This window comes from Dipodomys merriami, unplaced genomic scaffold (assembly GCF_024711535.1).
Source record: "Dipodomys merriami isolate MVZ:Mamm:240054 unplaced genomic scaffold, mDipMer1.0.p SCAF_750, whole genome shotgun sequence".
Classification (NCBI taxonomy): domain Eukaryota; kingdom Metazoa; phylum Chordata; class Mammalia; order Rodentia; family Heteromyidae; genus Dipodomys; species Dipodomys merriami.
This window is the reverse complement of record NW_027206347.1, coordinates 22,501-39,877: the sequence shown is the minus strand read 5'-3', so window position 1 is coordinate 39,877 and position 17,377 is coordinate 22,501. Positions and strand designations below refer to the sequence as shown.

The 17,377-nt window shown below is 39.5% G+C and overlaps 1 protein-coding gene across 1 annotated transcript in view; it reads left to right on the top strand.

Annotated features, from left to right (window-relative positions):
- The first annotated feature begins 3,298 nt into the window (after positions 1 to 3,298).
- LOC138818407 (protein FAM114A2-like) overlaps positions 3,299 to 17,377 on the top strand; it is a 33,379-nt gene continuing 19,300 nt past the window's right edge. Inside the window, exons 1-3 of the mRNA XM_070009364.1 lie at positions 3,299 to 3,624; positions 8,879 to 8,952; positions 10,812 to 10,903. Coding sequence (XP_069865465.1) covers positions 3,299 to 3,624; positions 8,879 to 8,952; positions 10,812 to 10,903 — 492 coding nt within the window. The remainder of the gene's footprint in view (positions 3,625 to 8,878; positions 8,953 to 10,811; positions 10,904 to 17,377) is intronic.

The following is a 17,377-nucleotide window of genomic DNA, read 5'->3' as shown; positions in this document are numbered from 1 at the left end:
AACACCACTTCCAGTTTTCTGGTGTTCACTGGAGATAAGAATGTCACAGACTTTCCTCTCTGGGCTGGCTTTGGAGCAATATCCTCAGATCTGAGCCTCCTGAGTGGCTAGGGTTTCATGGGTGAGCCACTGAGACCCAGCTAGGCTGATATTAGTTAGTTAGTTTGTTTTTGTATGCCTAATTTTATGACTGAATGAGAAAACTCAGTACCTCATATCAGTTTCTGATGTCTCATTGCCTGGGTGTATCTTTGGTCACCTACTTAAGGTGATCCTTGCCAGTTTTTTTCAGGATGAGGCCACTGTTTCTTATATGGTAATTGGCAAATAATCTAAGTCTACAGTTCAATTGCAAAGAGATTTTCTTCAAAGGGTATCTCTGTGCATGTTTAGCTTAAGAAACAGATGGGAAACAGATACTATGGTTGAGAAGGACATGGGCCAGGTTGGTATCCCAGCAAGATCTTCTGCCTCCTCTCTAAATGGCCCAGCTGATGAAGTGCCTGTGCTTCAACCTCAACTTCTGTTTGAGAACCTAGCCTGATATTGTTGATTTGCCTATAAGGTTGTCTGCACTTGAAGTTCCCTGCAAGAGGGTTTCCTTCCAAACTGAGATTCATAAAGTGAGTTAGGTTTAACAGAAGCAACATAAAATGGAACTGGAATCAAGAAGCATTTATTTAGCATTTATTTATCTGCTACTATGTTAAATCTAAGGAAGGTGAAAGTCATAGTCTCTGTCCACAAATCCAGCACCTTTTCTTCAAGGGGAGGACTTTGTTTTCGAGACCTAATGAAAAAACATTAAAAAAAATCCCCCTGAGGGAGAGCACTAGCCCTGAGCAAAAGAAGATCAAGGACAGAGGCCAGGCCCAAAGTTCAAACCCAGCATAAAGAAAAAGTTTATGGGTGATTTTCACTATCTATGAGATGAGCTTAATATTCTAGTTTAGAAGCCTGGCACTAGTGCTCACACCTGTTATCCTAGCGACTCAGGAGGCTGAGATCTGAGGATCATGGTTCTGAGCTACCTTGAGCAGGAAAGTCCGTTAGACTTTTAGCTCCAATTAACCAGTAAAAAGCTAAAAGTTGAGGTATGGAACAAGTGGTTAAGTACCAAACTCCAAGGTAGAGTGGGAGGCCCTTAGTTTAAGTCTTATTATAGGTGTATGTGCAATATACATACACACACATGAAATTTTAAAAGTTCCAGTTTAGCCCCAATGATTCTTCAGATTAAGGTGACATAATGATAAGGAACCAGAGTACTGCAAGAGGGCACAAACATACTTGTTGACATGGATTTAGAAGTCTGGTGGAGTCTTTGGAGGCACCTGCACCTAAGTCACTAATTAGGGCTGATGTGCTCCAGTAGTGTTAGTTTTCTGATTTGGATGCTGATTATCCTTATAATCCCTTTCTTTACTTAAATTGTATGATCTTTTGAGCTCCTGTTCTGACACAATGGTTTAACTACATTTGTTTTACTGTTCTCTTTAAATAGCTTTTCACCTGTGAGACTCTTATCTTCAATCACACACACACACACACTCACACACACACACACACACACACACACACACAGCTGGAAGTGGAGCTGTTGTTCAAGTGGCTGGGCCCTAGGCTAGAACAAAAAAGCTCAAAAGCAATTCCCAGGCCATGGGTTCAAGCCCCAGAAATGAGGTAAGAGGAAGGTAGCAGCTATTAGATGAAACAGCAGGATAAGAGGCCAGAGCTAGAGTGGTCAAGCCTATGATCCTAACTACCTAAGGAAGTTGAGATCTGAGGATCCAGATTTGAAGCCAGCCCAGGCAGACAAATCAGAGATTTATCCCTAAATAACCAGCCTGGGTTCAATTTCCTCACCTGACAGAAACAAAAACATAAAAGTAAACAAAATTTCTGGGGAAGGTTTATTTCTTATGATGGCTCTTCTGAAAACACTGAAGCCGTAGAAAACATGGATTCTCTTTTTCTCCTCTCCTGTCTCCCTTTTTCTTTCTTTTTTCTTTTTCTCTGTGCTCTCTTTCTGTCTAGCACATGCTAGGCAAGATATGTAACCACTGAGTTTCATACCTAACCACATGTTTGGATTCTTAGATAATCCAATTCTCACTGGGTGCCAGTGGCTCACGCCTATAAACCTAGCTACTCAGGAGGCTGAGATCTCAGGATCATGGTTCAAAGCCAGCCTGGGCAGGAAAGTCCATGAAACTCTTATCTCCAGTAAACCACCAGAAAACTGGAACTGGCTATATATCTCAAATGGTAGAGTGCTCGCCTTGAGCTGAATAGCTGAGGGACAGCACCCAGGCCCAGAGTTCAAGCCCCATGACTGACAAAAAAAATACAATTCTCTTTACCTCAGAAAAGTTCCATTTTCCTTATATTTATAACCTTATGCCTTTCTAGCTCCAAAAGTCCAGACTTCACACATTTACACTGCTGAAGGATAAATAATGAGATGCATCTTTTGATGAGGGAAGGGTCCGGGGTCATCCTAAAAACCACAAATCAAAGCATCTTACACTTCTGCTTAGAAACCTACTGCCATTTCCCATTAAGTTCCATATTAAGAGTTAAAACTATCCTGAGCTGGGTGCAGGTTGCTAATGCCTACAATCCTAGCTACTCAGGAGCCTAAGGTTTAGGGATCATAGTTCGAGACAAGCTTGGGCAGGAAAATCTGAGATTCATCGCCATTTAACCACACATACGCATACGCACGCGCGCGTGCACACACACACACACACACACACACACACACACACACAAACACACACACACAGAAAATAAAAAGAAAACTTCATCCCATCTCATAAGCCTGACAAGACATGGTGTCCAAATCCCAGACCTCATCTTATCTTTGTGCAACCCCCACCCCCATTTATTTGTGCCAGTCCTAGAGCTTAAACTCAGGGTCTGGGCACTGTCCCTGTGCTTCATTTACTCAAGGAACATACTCTACCACTTGAGCCACAGCATCACATCTGGCTTTTTCTGTGTATGTGGCACTGAACCCAGGGCTTCATGCATGCTAGACAAGCACTCTACCACTAAGCCACATTCCAATTTACTTGGCCTCCCTTTTTTTGCAGCTTTTTTCTTTTTCTTTTCTTGGATTGCTAAAATTTGTTAAGGCCTTTGCATTTGCTAGTTAGTCCTCCCTCACCTTTTCCTGCCCCATTCATATTACTAAGCGTCCTCTCAAACACTTTGCTACTGGCCTGGACAGCCCTGTTCTGCCCATTTGGGCCTTGCCAAGTCAGTGGCTTGGGTGACCCCTGACCTCGGGATAATGTGGGAGGGTACTTGGCACTCAGTACCTCTCGGATGGTCAGATCTTCAAAAACACAAAGGCAGTCTACTTTTCCAAGCCAACATCACTCCAATGACTATGGTCAGCCAACCTTTAAACCACTGGTTGGTGCCCAAACTCAACAAACCAGACCCTAGCCGCATCAGATCTAAGAAGAAGCAGGACCAAGAAGTACACGCGGCCAGACCCACCCAGCAGGGGGAAGTATTCGCCAGGCATTGGGAGCATGTTTTGGAGGTGTCAGCAGTGGCTGTGGTGCTGGCTGGGTGCATGGTACTCCCCAAGTTGTGGTCGGCAGGAGCAAGGTAAGTCCCAGAGTAGGTGCTGGTAGCCTTGATTGCTGAGAAGAGAAAATGAAAGAAAAGGTGGCCTGAGGGTGTGTGGTAGGTGTGAGAGACACAAGCATATGCATTTTGGTTCCTTAAAAATATGAATCCCTTCAGCTTATTTTTTTCTTAGTTCACTGGTGTATTCTCTTCCAATTCATCATAAAATACCCAGAAAACTTAGGAAACCATTAAATAATGCAATTTCACTTTCACCTACCTGTTATTCATTTATGTTTGCTGTGAGATGATGAATTCATTTAGAGTAGAGTATCTACATTCCTTCTACTAATAATATTAACAGCATAAACAATATAAACTCATAGTCTTCCAGTCTAGAACATTCTAGATGATTTTTTGGTCGGTCCTGGGGCCTGAACTCTGGGCCTGGGCACTGTCCCTCAGCTCTTCAGCGTAGGGCTAGCACTCTACCAATTGAGCCACAGTGCCACTTCCGGATTTTTCTGCATATGTGGTGCTGAGGAATCAAACCCAGGGCATCATGCATGCAAGGCAAGCACTCTACTACTGATCCACCTTCCCAGCGCCTCTAGATGATCTTTAAATCATGTAGATTCAAATTTAGATGGTGATGACCAAAAAATAGAGATTACCATTGTTTCCTATTTCAGAGTATGTCCTAATCTTATATGAAGTTACATGAATTACATTTCTACAATGATATATTTTGTATGTATTACATATCGTGCATGAATTACACATATTATACAACACACACACACACACACACACACACACACACACACACACACACACACACACACACACACACACGTATACATACAGCTTAGCTCCAAGGTGTCTTAAAGTTGCTTTCTGGTTTCATGCCTTGTGATTGTTTTTCTCCCTGGTATTTTAATGGCTCTAGGCAACTGGTACCATATATAACTTTGAGCTTTCTCATGGATTGTTTTTATACCTTTGAACTCTTTCTCTGGCATTTTCACCTATCATAATCCTATGTACCTCTCATGGCAGACATTTGCAGATGCCTATGGGCCTAATAAAGTTAACATAAATGAGTGAATTGAATTCGAGTGCCAGTTTTGAGGTGCAGGAGCGTTGCCTGAAAGGACCAGTTGCCTGAAAGGACCATTTGGCATGAGGTAGTTATTAACCAGTCAGTATAGAGCCTTTGTTTCAAGTTTTCAAGGGAAATTGGACACTTGCACATTTGTATGAAGACTGGTTTTTTTGTATATATTTTTTACTGTAAAGATACTGTACAGAGGGGTTACAGTTACATGAACAAGGTAATGAGTCCATTTCCTATCGAGCAATGTTACCTCCTCCTTTGTTTTTCTTCTTCTTTTTTTATTGTGAAAGTACTGTACAGAGGGGTTACAATTACATGGGCACGATAATGAGTACATTTCTTATCAAGCATTGTAGGCTCCTCCTTTTTTTCCCCTTCCCATCCATTCCCATCCTCCCCTCTGTCCCCCCATCCTCCCCGCCCCCCACAAAAGTTCATTTTCGACATGATGACTTGTACATCTCATTGTTGCAATGGGTCCACCTGTATCCTTATTTAAATGATTTGTTTTTCCCCTTTCCCTCCACAAATTATACCGACACTAAATACAGCGAAAGCAGGGGTTATACTGTGGGGGAGGGACATACAAAGCAACAATGAAATAATCTTATAAATGTGTTAGAAACAATCACATGAAAGAAAAAAAGCATTTGAATACATATCTTAGGGTTCATTTCCCTAACATCACCTTATCTGACCTTTTCTGCTTGACTCAGACATATACTAGATATTGCAAATAAGGAAAACTATGGGACCTATGTTTCTTTGGGCCTGGCTTATGAAGACTAGTTTTTAAACATGGAACTCATTTAAAAGTTTAGACACTATATAGATAAATTAAAAACATCTCTAGGCTAGGTTTGACACTCCAAGCTCTAGACTTTTGTTTGGTACTTTGTGTATGAATAATGTCTTCTGATTCAAAATGGTTGTTTTCCTTTCTGTTAGCATTTTTGGTGTATATCTTAATTATAGTAGTGTGCTGGTCTTTCTGCCTTATTAGTTGCTAGTATGTTTTTAAAATCTATTTGAGGGTTGGGAAGGTTGCTCAGTGGTAGAGCGCTTGCCTTGCATGCCTGAGGCCCTGAGTTCAATCCTCAGCACCACATAAGGAAAAAGTAAAAAGCCAGAAGTGGTGCTGTGGCTCAAGTGGTAGAGTGCTAGCCTTGAGCTGAAGAGCTGAGGGACAATGCCCAGGCCCAGAGTTCAGGCCCCATGACTGGACCAAAAAACAAAAAAACAAAAACATAATAAAACAAATAAAATCTATTTGAAACATTTGATATCATATATTGGCTCTTTCCTGCATGTAGTCCATGTCTCTATAGAATAGGTTTATACATACCTATGTGTATGGGTGAAGGAGGGTGAAATAAAATGAGAGAGAGCAAAAAAGAAGAGGGTGAAGGAAAGGGCAGGAAATATATTAATTCTCTCAAGCTATTTGGTTCTCCTTCTCTTTGTTGAAGGGCCAATATGATATTGATTTAATTCCCAAAGAGCTCTTCTGGAAGGAATTAGATTGGGTATTTGAATTGCTGCTCAAAAGTTGATTTGAGGTGCTGGGAATGTGGCTTAGTAATAGAGTGCTTGCCTACCATGCATGAAGCCCATTGCTCAATTCCTCAGTACCACATACACAGAAAAAGCCAGAAGTGGGCTGTGCCTCTCAAGTGTTAGAGTGCTAGCTTTGAGCAAAAAAAGCTCCAGGACAGTGGCCAGGCCTTGAGTTCTAGTCCCAGAACTGGCAAAAATAATGTTGAAGTAGGAGGTCAATGGATATAGCCAAATGGTGGAGCTCTTCCCTGGTATGTGTGGGGTCCTGAATTCTATTGCTCACACTGTAAAAAAAAAAAACATAAGTAAGTATGAAATATAAGTCAATCGTCATCTCTTTTTTTAATTTTTTTATTGTAAAGATACTATACAGAGGGTTACAGTTACATGAGCAAGGTAATGAGTGCACTTTCTATTGAGCATTGTTAACCCCTCCATTGTTTTCCCCATAACATTCCTTCCCTCCCTACCTCCCCCGAGGTTCTTTTTTTTTAAATTGTGATTAAGTGATTACATAATTTCCAAAATTTCACAGTATTGTGGAATAATGATGCTCATTTAAAGTCACAAGTTCATTCTAACTTTCCTGGAGCAAATTGTCTATCACAGTCTATAACATATAACAGTGTAGACATATACACCATACATGTGATCAGCAGCATGGGGATATTTAGTAGTGGTTCGACCAGATGAGTGAGAGTTCTTTGTTTCTTAAGTCCTGTTAATTTTGTCATATCACCTAACATTTTGGATTTAGCATCCACTTATCAGGGAGACCATGTATTGTTTGTCTCTTTGCTCTTGGCTTACCTCGCTCAACATGATTCCTTCTAGCTCCATCCATTTCCCTGCAAATGCCATTATTTTGTCATTTCTAATTGCTGCATAATATTCCATTGTGTATAGATACCACAATTTTTGGATCCATTCCTCTGTGGTGGGGCATCTGGGTTGTTTCCATATCCTAGCTATTGTGAACAGTGCTGCAATAAGCATGGAGGTTCACATGTCCTTATATATTGGTTCCTGTTGTTCAGGGTAGATGCCTAAAGTGGTATGACTGGGCCGTAAGGGAGGTCAATCTTTAGCTTTATAAGGACCCTCCAGACTGCTTTCTAAAGTGGTTGTATAAGTGTACATTCCCAACAGCAGTGTAATAGGGTTCCTCTTTCTCCACATCCCCTCCAGCATTTGTCTTTGGCTGATTTGAGGATGTGGGATATTCTGACGTCATCTCTTTCGTAACATCAAATGTTCCAATACTAACAGAATTTTGGTATATTTATGATGAATATTTTTAATAATAACAAAATGCCCAGAAAGTGTTTCATACTTATAATCCTAGATATTCCAGAGAAGGAGATAGGAGGATTATGGTTTAAGAGCATACCAAACAAAAAGTTAGTGTTTCAGAGATAGCAAGCATGGTAGTTTATGTCTGTAATCTTAGGTACTTGAGAGGCAGTGTAAGAAATTCGTGGTCTGAGGCTCACCTGTGCAAATTAGGAAACCCTATCCAAAAAACAAAAGCAAAAGGATTAGAGACATCTTTTAATCACTAGGGCCACCACTACAAATAGGAAACAAAACCCTAAAAAACTGTTCTGACAGAAATGTTTTTGGATAGATTAAATCTCTGGAAGAGTTTTAGTAGTAAGTGATTACTAAAGATTTTAAAGGATAGTCAGTAAAAGGGGAAATAGATAATGAACCTCCTCACAATGAAAAACTTGCTCAGGGAAAGACCCTAGGAAGACAGGAAAAAGATAAACTATAAACTAGCATGAAATATTTGCAAACCACATAGTAGAGGAGTTAAATCTCCAAAATACAGTGTTCTCAAATCTCTGTAGTACATAATGATAAAAACCAAACCAGAATGATTCGATAATGACCAAAAGATACAAATAAATGTTTCCCTGAAGAGTATATATTCAGCAAATAAGCACATAAAAGGATGCCTTGGTCCCAGCCCTTAGAGAAATGTAACTTAAAAGGCACAGTGAGGTACCACTACATACCTGTCTGAATGGCTCAATCAAAATAGTGACAACACAAGATTGATCAGAATTCAAGTGAACTTGATTATTCATACATTGCCACTAGGAAAGTAAAATGATATTTTACTTGGGAAAAAATAGAACAATACCTGGTTTTTGGACAGTCTTGTGGCTTGAACTCAGTCCCATGGCACTATCCGTGAGCTTCTTTTTAACTCAAGGCTAGCGCTCTACCACTTGACCCACAGTGCCAGTTTCTGTGCATGTGGTACTGAGTAATCAAACAAAGGGCTTCATGCATGCTAGGCTACTACTCAGGTACATGCCCAGCCTAACAGTAACATTTAAAATTTAACTGAGCAGGCATTTTTCCCAGAGAAAGCTTTCATTCCCATAAACACCTGTACATAAGCTTTCTGAATCATTTTATTTCTGTGATAGTCCCAAAGTACATTTATACCATGGACTATTCAGAAACAGTAAAAAAAAGTCTTAATACAAGTGGGTCTGGAGGGACTTAAATGCTGTGTAAAAAATCTTAACAAGTGACATGCTATGTAATTCCATCTATACTTCTTTAAGTGACAGAATTTCAGTTGAAATATGTTGAAAGCTGAAGATTGGTGGATTCTGCCACAATGAATTATGCTTCAGTTATGAAAGCTGTTACTAGGAGAACCTGGGGGAAGATCGGTGGGATCTTGTCTGTATTAATTTACTAATGTTCCTGCCTGTGACTCTGTGAAAGTGTCAAAAGATTTAGACAAATAATTTATACTAAAAAAAAGCTGACCTCAATCACTTTTTCCCTTGGACTTTCTGATAAAGATGATCCTGAGACTCCAGTGATAACTGAAGCAAGTCCTATCCTTGAAGAAAGAAACTGTGAGTCAGTGGAGAATTCTGAGTCTGTGAAGAATACTGAATCTGTTGACCAACATACCAATCAAGAGACTTAATGGAAGCTGTAGTGTCCAGTTGAAAAAACCAGAAGTTGGGTCTTCCAGGGACCCTGAGACTTCAGAAGTTCTCCCTTTTCAGGTATCACAGAATCTCTATTTTTTTTTGTGGGTTGTGGGGCTTGAGTTCTGGGCTTGGGCACTATTTCTGTGTTCTTCAGCTCAAGGTGAGCACTCTACCACTTGAGCCACAGTACCACTAATGGTTTAGTGGAGGTAAGAGTCTCATGGACTTTCCTGCCCTGGCTGGCATTAAACCGTGATCCTCAGATCTTAGCCTCCTGAGTAGCTAGGATTACAGGCGTGAGCCACTGGTGCCCAGCTAGAATCTCTATTAAAATATTGGGATTTAAAAATATTAGAGTTTACCAGGTACCCCTGGCTCACACCTGTAATCTTTGCTACTGAGGATGCTTAGGTCCAGATGAATGCAGATTCCATCTCCAACTAAATGCCAGCAAAGTGCTACACTAGAGGTATGGCTCAAGTTGTAGAGTGCCAGCCATGAGCAAGCAAACCAAATGTGTGAAGCCCTGGTACAATGAGAAAAACAAATCATTTAAATAGGGATACAGGTGGACCCATTGCAACAATGAGATGTACAAGTCATTATGTCGAAAACGAACTTTACAACTTTGGTGGGGGGTCAGGGAAAACTGGGTGGGGGGGCGGGGGGGAGGATGGGAAGGGATGGGAAGGGGAAACAAAGGAGGCGGCTAAATGCTTGATAAGAAATGTACTCATTATCTTGCCCATATAATTGTAAACCCTCTGTACAGTATTTTCACAATAAAAAAGACAGATTCAAGCTCAATGCTAATTTAGGTTTACATTTCTTTTCTTATTTTTACAACCATAAATAATAGTTTTTCAGTTCTATAAATGCCATCAGCAGTAATTTCCTTTGCTGCATGGTGCCTACATAATAAACACAGATAACTGTCTATCAGTCAAGCAATGCATTAAGCAAATATTATTAGGTTCCCATACTTTAGCTAATAATTAGATAACTTATGTATATTGTACTCTGGCTCAACAATTTTTCACACTTTCTTGTGTCTTCCCCCCCCCCCATTTACTGGGACAATAGGAAACTTTCCAAAGATATACCCCAGGCTAGATGGAAATATTGGGGCCCCGGGGGCAAGTCCTTGCTCTCCTCAGCCTCAGCTACAGTGGCCACAGTGGGTAAAATCATCAGTCATTTCATTACTGTCTGTGTGCGTTTTACAGATTTGTGTTACGAAGGACTTAGTTAATAATTCTCCTTCCACATTTGTTCAAGGGTTTATTGTTTGAAGAAAAATAATCATGAGATGATAGACACTGCTAGTAGAATTGGTAGCATTTTCTTATTAGAATGAAGTCTAGGAATTGCTATAAATGTCTGTTCTTTAATGATGATATATCAGGGTTTTGTTTAAAAAATGTTATACTAAGGAGATATTTTCAAGGAATAATTACCCCAATTGTTAAAAATAACCTGTCTTATAGCATTCATGATTTTAGATATACACACTTTGATATTTCGTTTTTAGAATTTAGCTTGGTAAGTTTGGGTAATAAAGAGCAACAAATTTAATTTTTCTCTAGGACAAGATACTTCAAACATCATTGAAACGACAGAGTCTTCCCTTGGGATCCCTAGTCCCAGTGAGATTTCAGCTGAAGTCAAGCTGCTGAAGGTCAGTATAGAGAAACATTAAGTCCTAGGATACTTTGGATTCAGTAGCTTGCTTGTGCATTTTTGATATTAAGGACATGGGGACATCCTACAGCTGTGGTGGGTTGCCTTGTGAATCCAGCTGCCAGTTAGAGATCTGTGTCTTGTAACTGTTCAAACTCTCTACTCTGCATCTGAAGTAATTTCAAGGACTGCTGTATAATAAAATTATATTGCCATATATGCTGAATATAAGAATTACTTAGCACTTTATATGGCAACCACGGTTGGCTGAATTTAAAACTGACAGGACCAAAAAAGATTTTTGTTTATTTAGGGCTATTTTTTTTGCCTTTTGTTTTTTGTTTGTTTGATTTTCTACCTTTTGTTTTTTGATACTAGGCATTGAACCCAGGATGTTGCAATTGCTAGGTAAGTGTTTTGCCATTGAGCTGAGGTACATTCTAGCCTTTTCTCTCTCTCTTTTTTTTTTTTTTTTGCATTTGGGTTTTTATGAAGGTGAGGGTTTATATATATATATATATATATATATATATATATATATATATATATATATATATATATATATATATAGTGAAAATACCATACAGAGGTGTTACAATTACATGGACAAGGTAATGAGTACATTTCTTATCAAGCATTATTGCCTCCTCCTTTGTTACCCCTTCCCATCCCTTCCCATTTCCCGTTCCCCCCACTTCCATCACCACCCCACACACACCGTGCCAAAGTTGTAAAGTTCGTTTTTTGACATTGTTGCAATAGGTCCAACTGTATCCCTATTTAAAATATTTGTTTTTTTTTCCTTCCCCTCCACAAATTATACCAACATCAAATACAGTGAAAACAGGGGTTATACCGTGGGGGAGGGACATACAAAGCAACAAAGAAATCATCTTATAAATATGTTAGAAACAATTGTATGAAAGAAAAAAAAACATTTGTGTCCTTATCTTGGGGATCATTTCACCTACCATCAACTTTTCTTACCGTTTCTGCTTGTCTTAGACATATACTAGTTATTGCAAATAAGGGAAATCATGGGACCTATGTTTATTTGGGCCTGGCTTACTTCACTTCATATAATTTTGTCCAACTCTCCATTTCATAACAAATGGGGCAATGTCATTCTTTCTGATGGAGGCATAGAATTCCATTGTGTATATATGCCACATTTTCTTTATCCATTCATCTACTGAGGGGCATCTGGGTTGGTTCCATATCTTAGCTATGGTAAATTATGCTGCAGTATACATAGTCGTGCTTGTAGCTTTAGCATGGTCTTCTTTGTGATCGCTTGGGTAAATGCCCAAAAGAGGGATTGCTGGGTCATAAGGAAACTCTATGTAGACTCTTTTGAGGAACTTCCATACTACATTCCAAAGTGGTTGAACAAGTTTATACTCCCACCAACAATTCAGAAGAGCTCCCTTCTGTCCACATCCCCTCCAACATCTGTTTTGTTTTGATTTGCATTTCTTTTATGGCTGGGGAGGTTGAGCATTTCTTCATGTGTCCATTGGCCATCCTTCTTTCCTCTTCAGAGAAGTTTCTCTTTAAGTCTTTAGCCACTTATTTATTGGGCAGTTGTTTCTTTGAGGATTTGTTGTTGGGAAATTAAATTTTTTTGAGTTCAAGTTGTATTTTAGATATGTGACCCTTGTCCGTTGTATGGCTAGTGAAAATCTTTTCCCAATCGGTGGGCTTTCTATTGCTCTTGCTATGTCCTTTGCCATGCAGAAGTTCTGCAATTTCATGTAATCCCATGTGCCCAACCTTTCTTTGATTTGTTGTGTTTCTGGGTCTCTTTTAAAAACATTTTGATCTGTGCCAAGATTTATTCTTCGAAGTTTGTCTTGATCAAAAGGAAACCTGCACTTCTAAGCCGTATGGAAAAGTTTCGAAGACCAGTTTGTTTTCTTCATCTCTCACAGCCCGTATTGTTTCTCATTTAATACTCTTTGCTCATCTCTATCTTTTTTTTCTCTGGAAGCAGATTTATTCTATCTGTTTTTCTCCATCTTCAGAGTTATATCATGTTTTGGCGTATATACCCATCAGAGACTAACAGGTTCCACTATCACTACTTGTGTATACCTAAGAGAGAACTGGATTGACATACCTTTGGGTCCATAGTGCATGGGTCAGTAGCCATGTCAGTAGACATGGCTGCAAAATACTCCATATATGAGGCACTGTTCTTACTGATGAGGCTATTTACTGTGAGGCTATTTTGGCTGTGACTAACACACTATGTGTTTAAAAAATGAGTTTATTTTTCTCCCTAAAGGACTCTAGAAATAGACTATTGCATGTTGTTTTGGTGAACGTAGGGTCCTGGTACCTTCAGTTTTCTTTGTTGTTTACTTTATGATTTTGTAATTGTTGTCAGATCATGCTGTGAGTGCAAGTATGGTATTCTCAAACACATAAGCTCAAATTCAGGAGTTACAGAGACAGGAAGTTTCATTTCTCCTCATGCCCCCAGCAACTAGAATGGTTTAATGTCTAACTCTGATGCTTTGAGATATTGGGAGATTAAATTGTTAGCATTATCAGAAATTTTTATCAGGAGTTGCTTTTAGTGGGCAAAGAAAACAGGAGTTAGAAGTATGTTTGGATAGTAAACAGCAGTGACTTCATAAACACTTGAAGGACATCTGTCATTCAGAGCCATGTTTTAAGAGGGGAATGAAAATCATGGAAAACCCTGGGAAGAGTGGCTAGTATTAATGTCTTAAAAACTTGGAGAGTTAATGGATCATGCATATGAAAATCTAAGGAAAAGAGATAGGGAGAATATACACTTTTTATACCTTTGAAGGCTAGCATGGAGGGCAGAGTTTAGGTTGTGTTTACTTATGTCTCATGAGTAGAGAACTCCCACTACTCAGTGGAAGTTTTATGGACTTAGATTTTAGTTGAATATTAAGTGTACCAGAATAGAATTGGTGGCATTTTCATCCTAAAGCCTTTCCCATCTTCTAAAGTTCCTAAGGAGAGAAATTAATTTCACTGTGAAGGAAATTATACTAGAGATGGATCTTTTTAGAAGTTTGAAGTAAAAGATACCAATGAAATCACTCGGTCATCTTTTTTGCAATTTTGTCATGTTCCTTTAAGGATGTTGTCTTCTGCTTCGTGTGTGTGTGTGTGTGTGTGTGTGTGTGTGTGGTATTCCTGGGGGTTAAAATCAGGACCTGGGTGCTGTCCCTGAACCTTTTTGCTCAAGGCTAGCACCCTACTACTTGAGCAACAGCTATACTTCTGTGATAATTACTTCTTTTTTTTTTTTTGGTGATTAATTGGAGAGATAAATCTGCCTGGACTAGACTACCTTGCCTGGTCTGGCCTCAAACTGTGATGCTCAGATCTCAGCCTCCTGGATAACTAGAGTTCCAAGTGTGAACCACTGGCATCCAGCTAGTTAGGTAGCTAGCTTGCTTGCTTCCTTGCTTCCTTTCTTCCTCCACCCCACTTTTTTTTGTCTGTCATGGGGCTTGATCTCTGGGTGTGGGCCCTGTCCCTGCACCCTTCTGCTCAAGCGAGCACTCTAGCTCTTGAGCCACAGCGCCACTTCTGGTTTTCTGAGTGGTTTATTGGAGATAAGTGTCTCACAGACTTTCTTTCCCAGGCTAGCTTTGAACGGTGATCCTCAGATCTCAGTCTCCTGAGTAGCTAGGATTATAGGTGTGAGTTACGGGTTTCAGGCCTCTTTCTTTTTTAATGTTTATGTTCTGGCACTGGGGTTTGAACTCCCATCTTCACAGTCTACCTTGTCCTCCTCCCCCACAGCTGGCACTTGAACCCTGCCTCTGATTTTTGCTGGATAAATAAATGGAGATGAAAGTCTCACAGGTTCTTCTGCCCTGGTGGCTTTCCATTGTGATCTTTAGATCTCAGCCCTGAGATCCTAGGACCATAGGCGTGAGTCATCAGTGGCCCAGTCCTGCTTTCCGGATTCAGATTCATATTTCAAAACTTTTTAACTGTTACTAAAAGATACGGGTTACAGTTATATAAGTTGGGTAAAGAGTACATTTCTTTTTTATCAATCGTGGACATGAACTCTGGGCCTGGGCACTGCCTCTCAGCTCTTGAGCTCAAGGCTAGTTAGTGCTCTACTACTTGAGCCACAATGCCACTTCTAGTTTTCTGATGGTTTATTGGAGATAAGAGTCTCACAGACTTTGCTACCAGGGCTTGCTTTGAACCACAATCCTCAGATCTCAGCTTCCTGAGTAGCTAGGATTACAGGTGTGAGCCACTGGTACCCAACTAAGAGTACATTTCTTTATTTTTTCTTCACCCTTTTTTATTTTTAATTTTTATTGTGAAAATGCTGTACAGAGGTGTTCCAATTACGTGGGCAAGATAATGAGTACATTTCTTATCAAGCATTGTAGCCTCCTCCTTTGTTTCCCCTTCCCATCCTCCCCCACCCTCCCCCACCCAATTCTCCTCCTCCCCCCAAAGTTTCAAAGTTTGTTTTTCCACATAACGACTTGTACATCTCATTCTTGCTATGGATCCACCTGTATCCCTATTTAAAGGATTTGTTTTTTGGACAATGTCACCACTTTCTTCTCTCTGTTAGGCTTGATTATAGGGAATCTAGTGTAGCCTTCAATCTTAAGGACTAGTTAATCTTTACTGCTGAGCCCTGATTCCTCTGAATTCACTCTTATTCCTCAGGTGTTCAGTGAAGTCTGTTCACTTGATTGTTTAAAAACCAGATGTTTCCGCATAGCTTGTGCTATGGGGATTGTGTTGCTTACTACTTACACTAGTTCTTCTCCAACTGTGTGGCGTTACCTAGTGTTTTTTAACAGTATATTATTCAGATAAAGACACATGGGCACATCTGTAGCTTCTTGAAACATTTTACTTATATAGCTGCATCCTCTGAAGTTTTCTGACTTTCAAATGATAGCTGCTTCAGCCTTCCCTGATGCCAGCCTTTATCCCAGACTTACATTGTGTGTGAGTGTTCTGTTGTCTTTAGGATCTCCTCTGTGTGTTGGGGTTTGGAACTTTTCTCTAGGCAGAAAGCCCAGCTGTAGCGTTGACTTTGTTTCTCTTTTCTCCTGGACCAAAGTCTTTTATTTTGTCTTTTTTTCCATTGTCTAAAAATAGTTCTTTCTTATATTTTGTCTGGTTTTCTAGTTGCTGTATAGGAAGGCAAGTGTAATATCAGCTTATTTATAGTACTTGAAAGCAAAAGTTCTCTCCATAATAGAGTGTTTGATATAATATAGTTTAATTACTTGGTGTACTTGTTGATCTCTTATATGATTTTTAAAGGTAAAAGAGAACTGATTATTTTTGAAACATACTCTTCTTTGTAATATATATTGATTCCCTTACTAAGAATCAGCATAGTCTTCTAGGACAAAGTTGAGCTATAATTTGCATACAGTAAAACTGGTTTTTTTGCAATATGACTTTGTGTTGAGAAATAATAATTATGTTTATACTGTATAGTCACAGTATATTGTGATACACAGACACAGAATATTTTCTGTATTTGTATGGCTCACTGAGATATAAGAATATTTTCATTACCTAAGGGAGTTCCTTCATGCCAGTCTGTAGCCACACCGTTCTGTCTGTTCACAGCATTTTCCAACCATTGATCTCTTTCTGACTATAGTTTCCTCTTGTTTAGAAAAATGTTTACTATGTGTAGATAAATACTTTTTTCTTTTGCCAATTGTGGGGCTTGAACTCAGGAATTGGGTGTTGTCCCTGACCCTTTCTGTACTTAAGGCAGCTATCACTCTACCACTTGAGCCACAGCGCTATTCCCTAAATTTTTTGAGAAGTTATTTGGAAATAAGTATCTCATGGACTTTCCTGCCTGGAAGGCTTTGAACTGTGATCTTCAGATCTCAGTCTTCAGAGTAGCTGAGAAGGATTAAAGGCATGATTCACCAGACACCACTGCCTGGCTATTGTAACCTTTGTTTATTTATTTTGGCAATATGAAGTACCACTTGAGCCACATCCTTATTCCTTTCTTCTGCCTGTCTATCTATCTATCTACCTATCTATCTATCTATCTATCTATCTATCTATCTATCTATCTATCTATCTATCTATCTATCTATCTATCTATCTATCTATCTATCTATCTATCTATCTATCTATCTATCTATCTATCTATCTACAGGGAGCAGTTTTGTTCTCAGAGATGTCAGTTCATAATGGCAGGAAGGTCATGGCAAAGCAGAATCAATCATACCATGGCAACTAGAAAGCAGAAATAGCTAGTTTGTTTTTGGATTCAATCACTGGCTTTTACTTGTGCTGGCTTTGGGCTACAATTCTGCCTCTACTTTGTAAGCAGCTGTGATTACAGGCGTAAACTGTGTCTTTGGATTCTCTTTTCATTCTTTTCACTGTGTAGCCTGACATCCTTGAACTGGATATGAATGTAGCTTAGGCTGGCCTCAGACTCACAATACTTATGCCT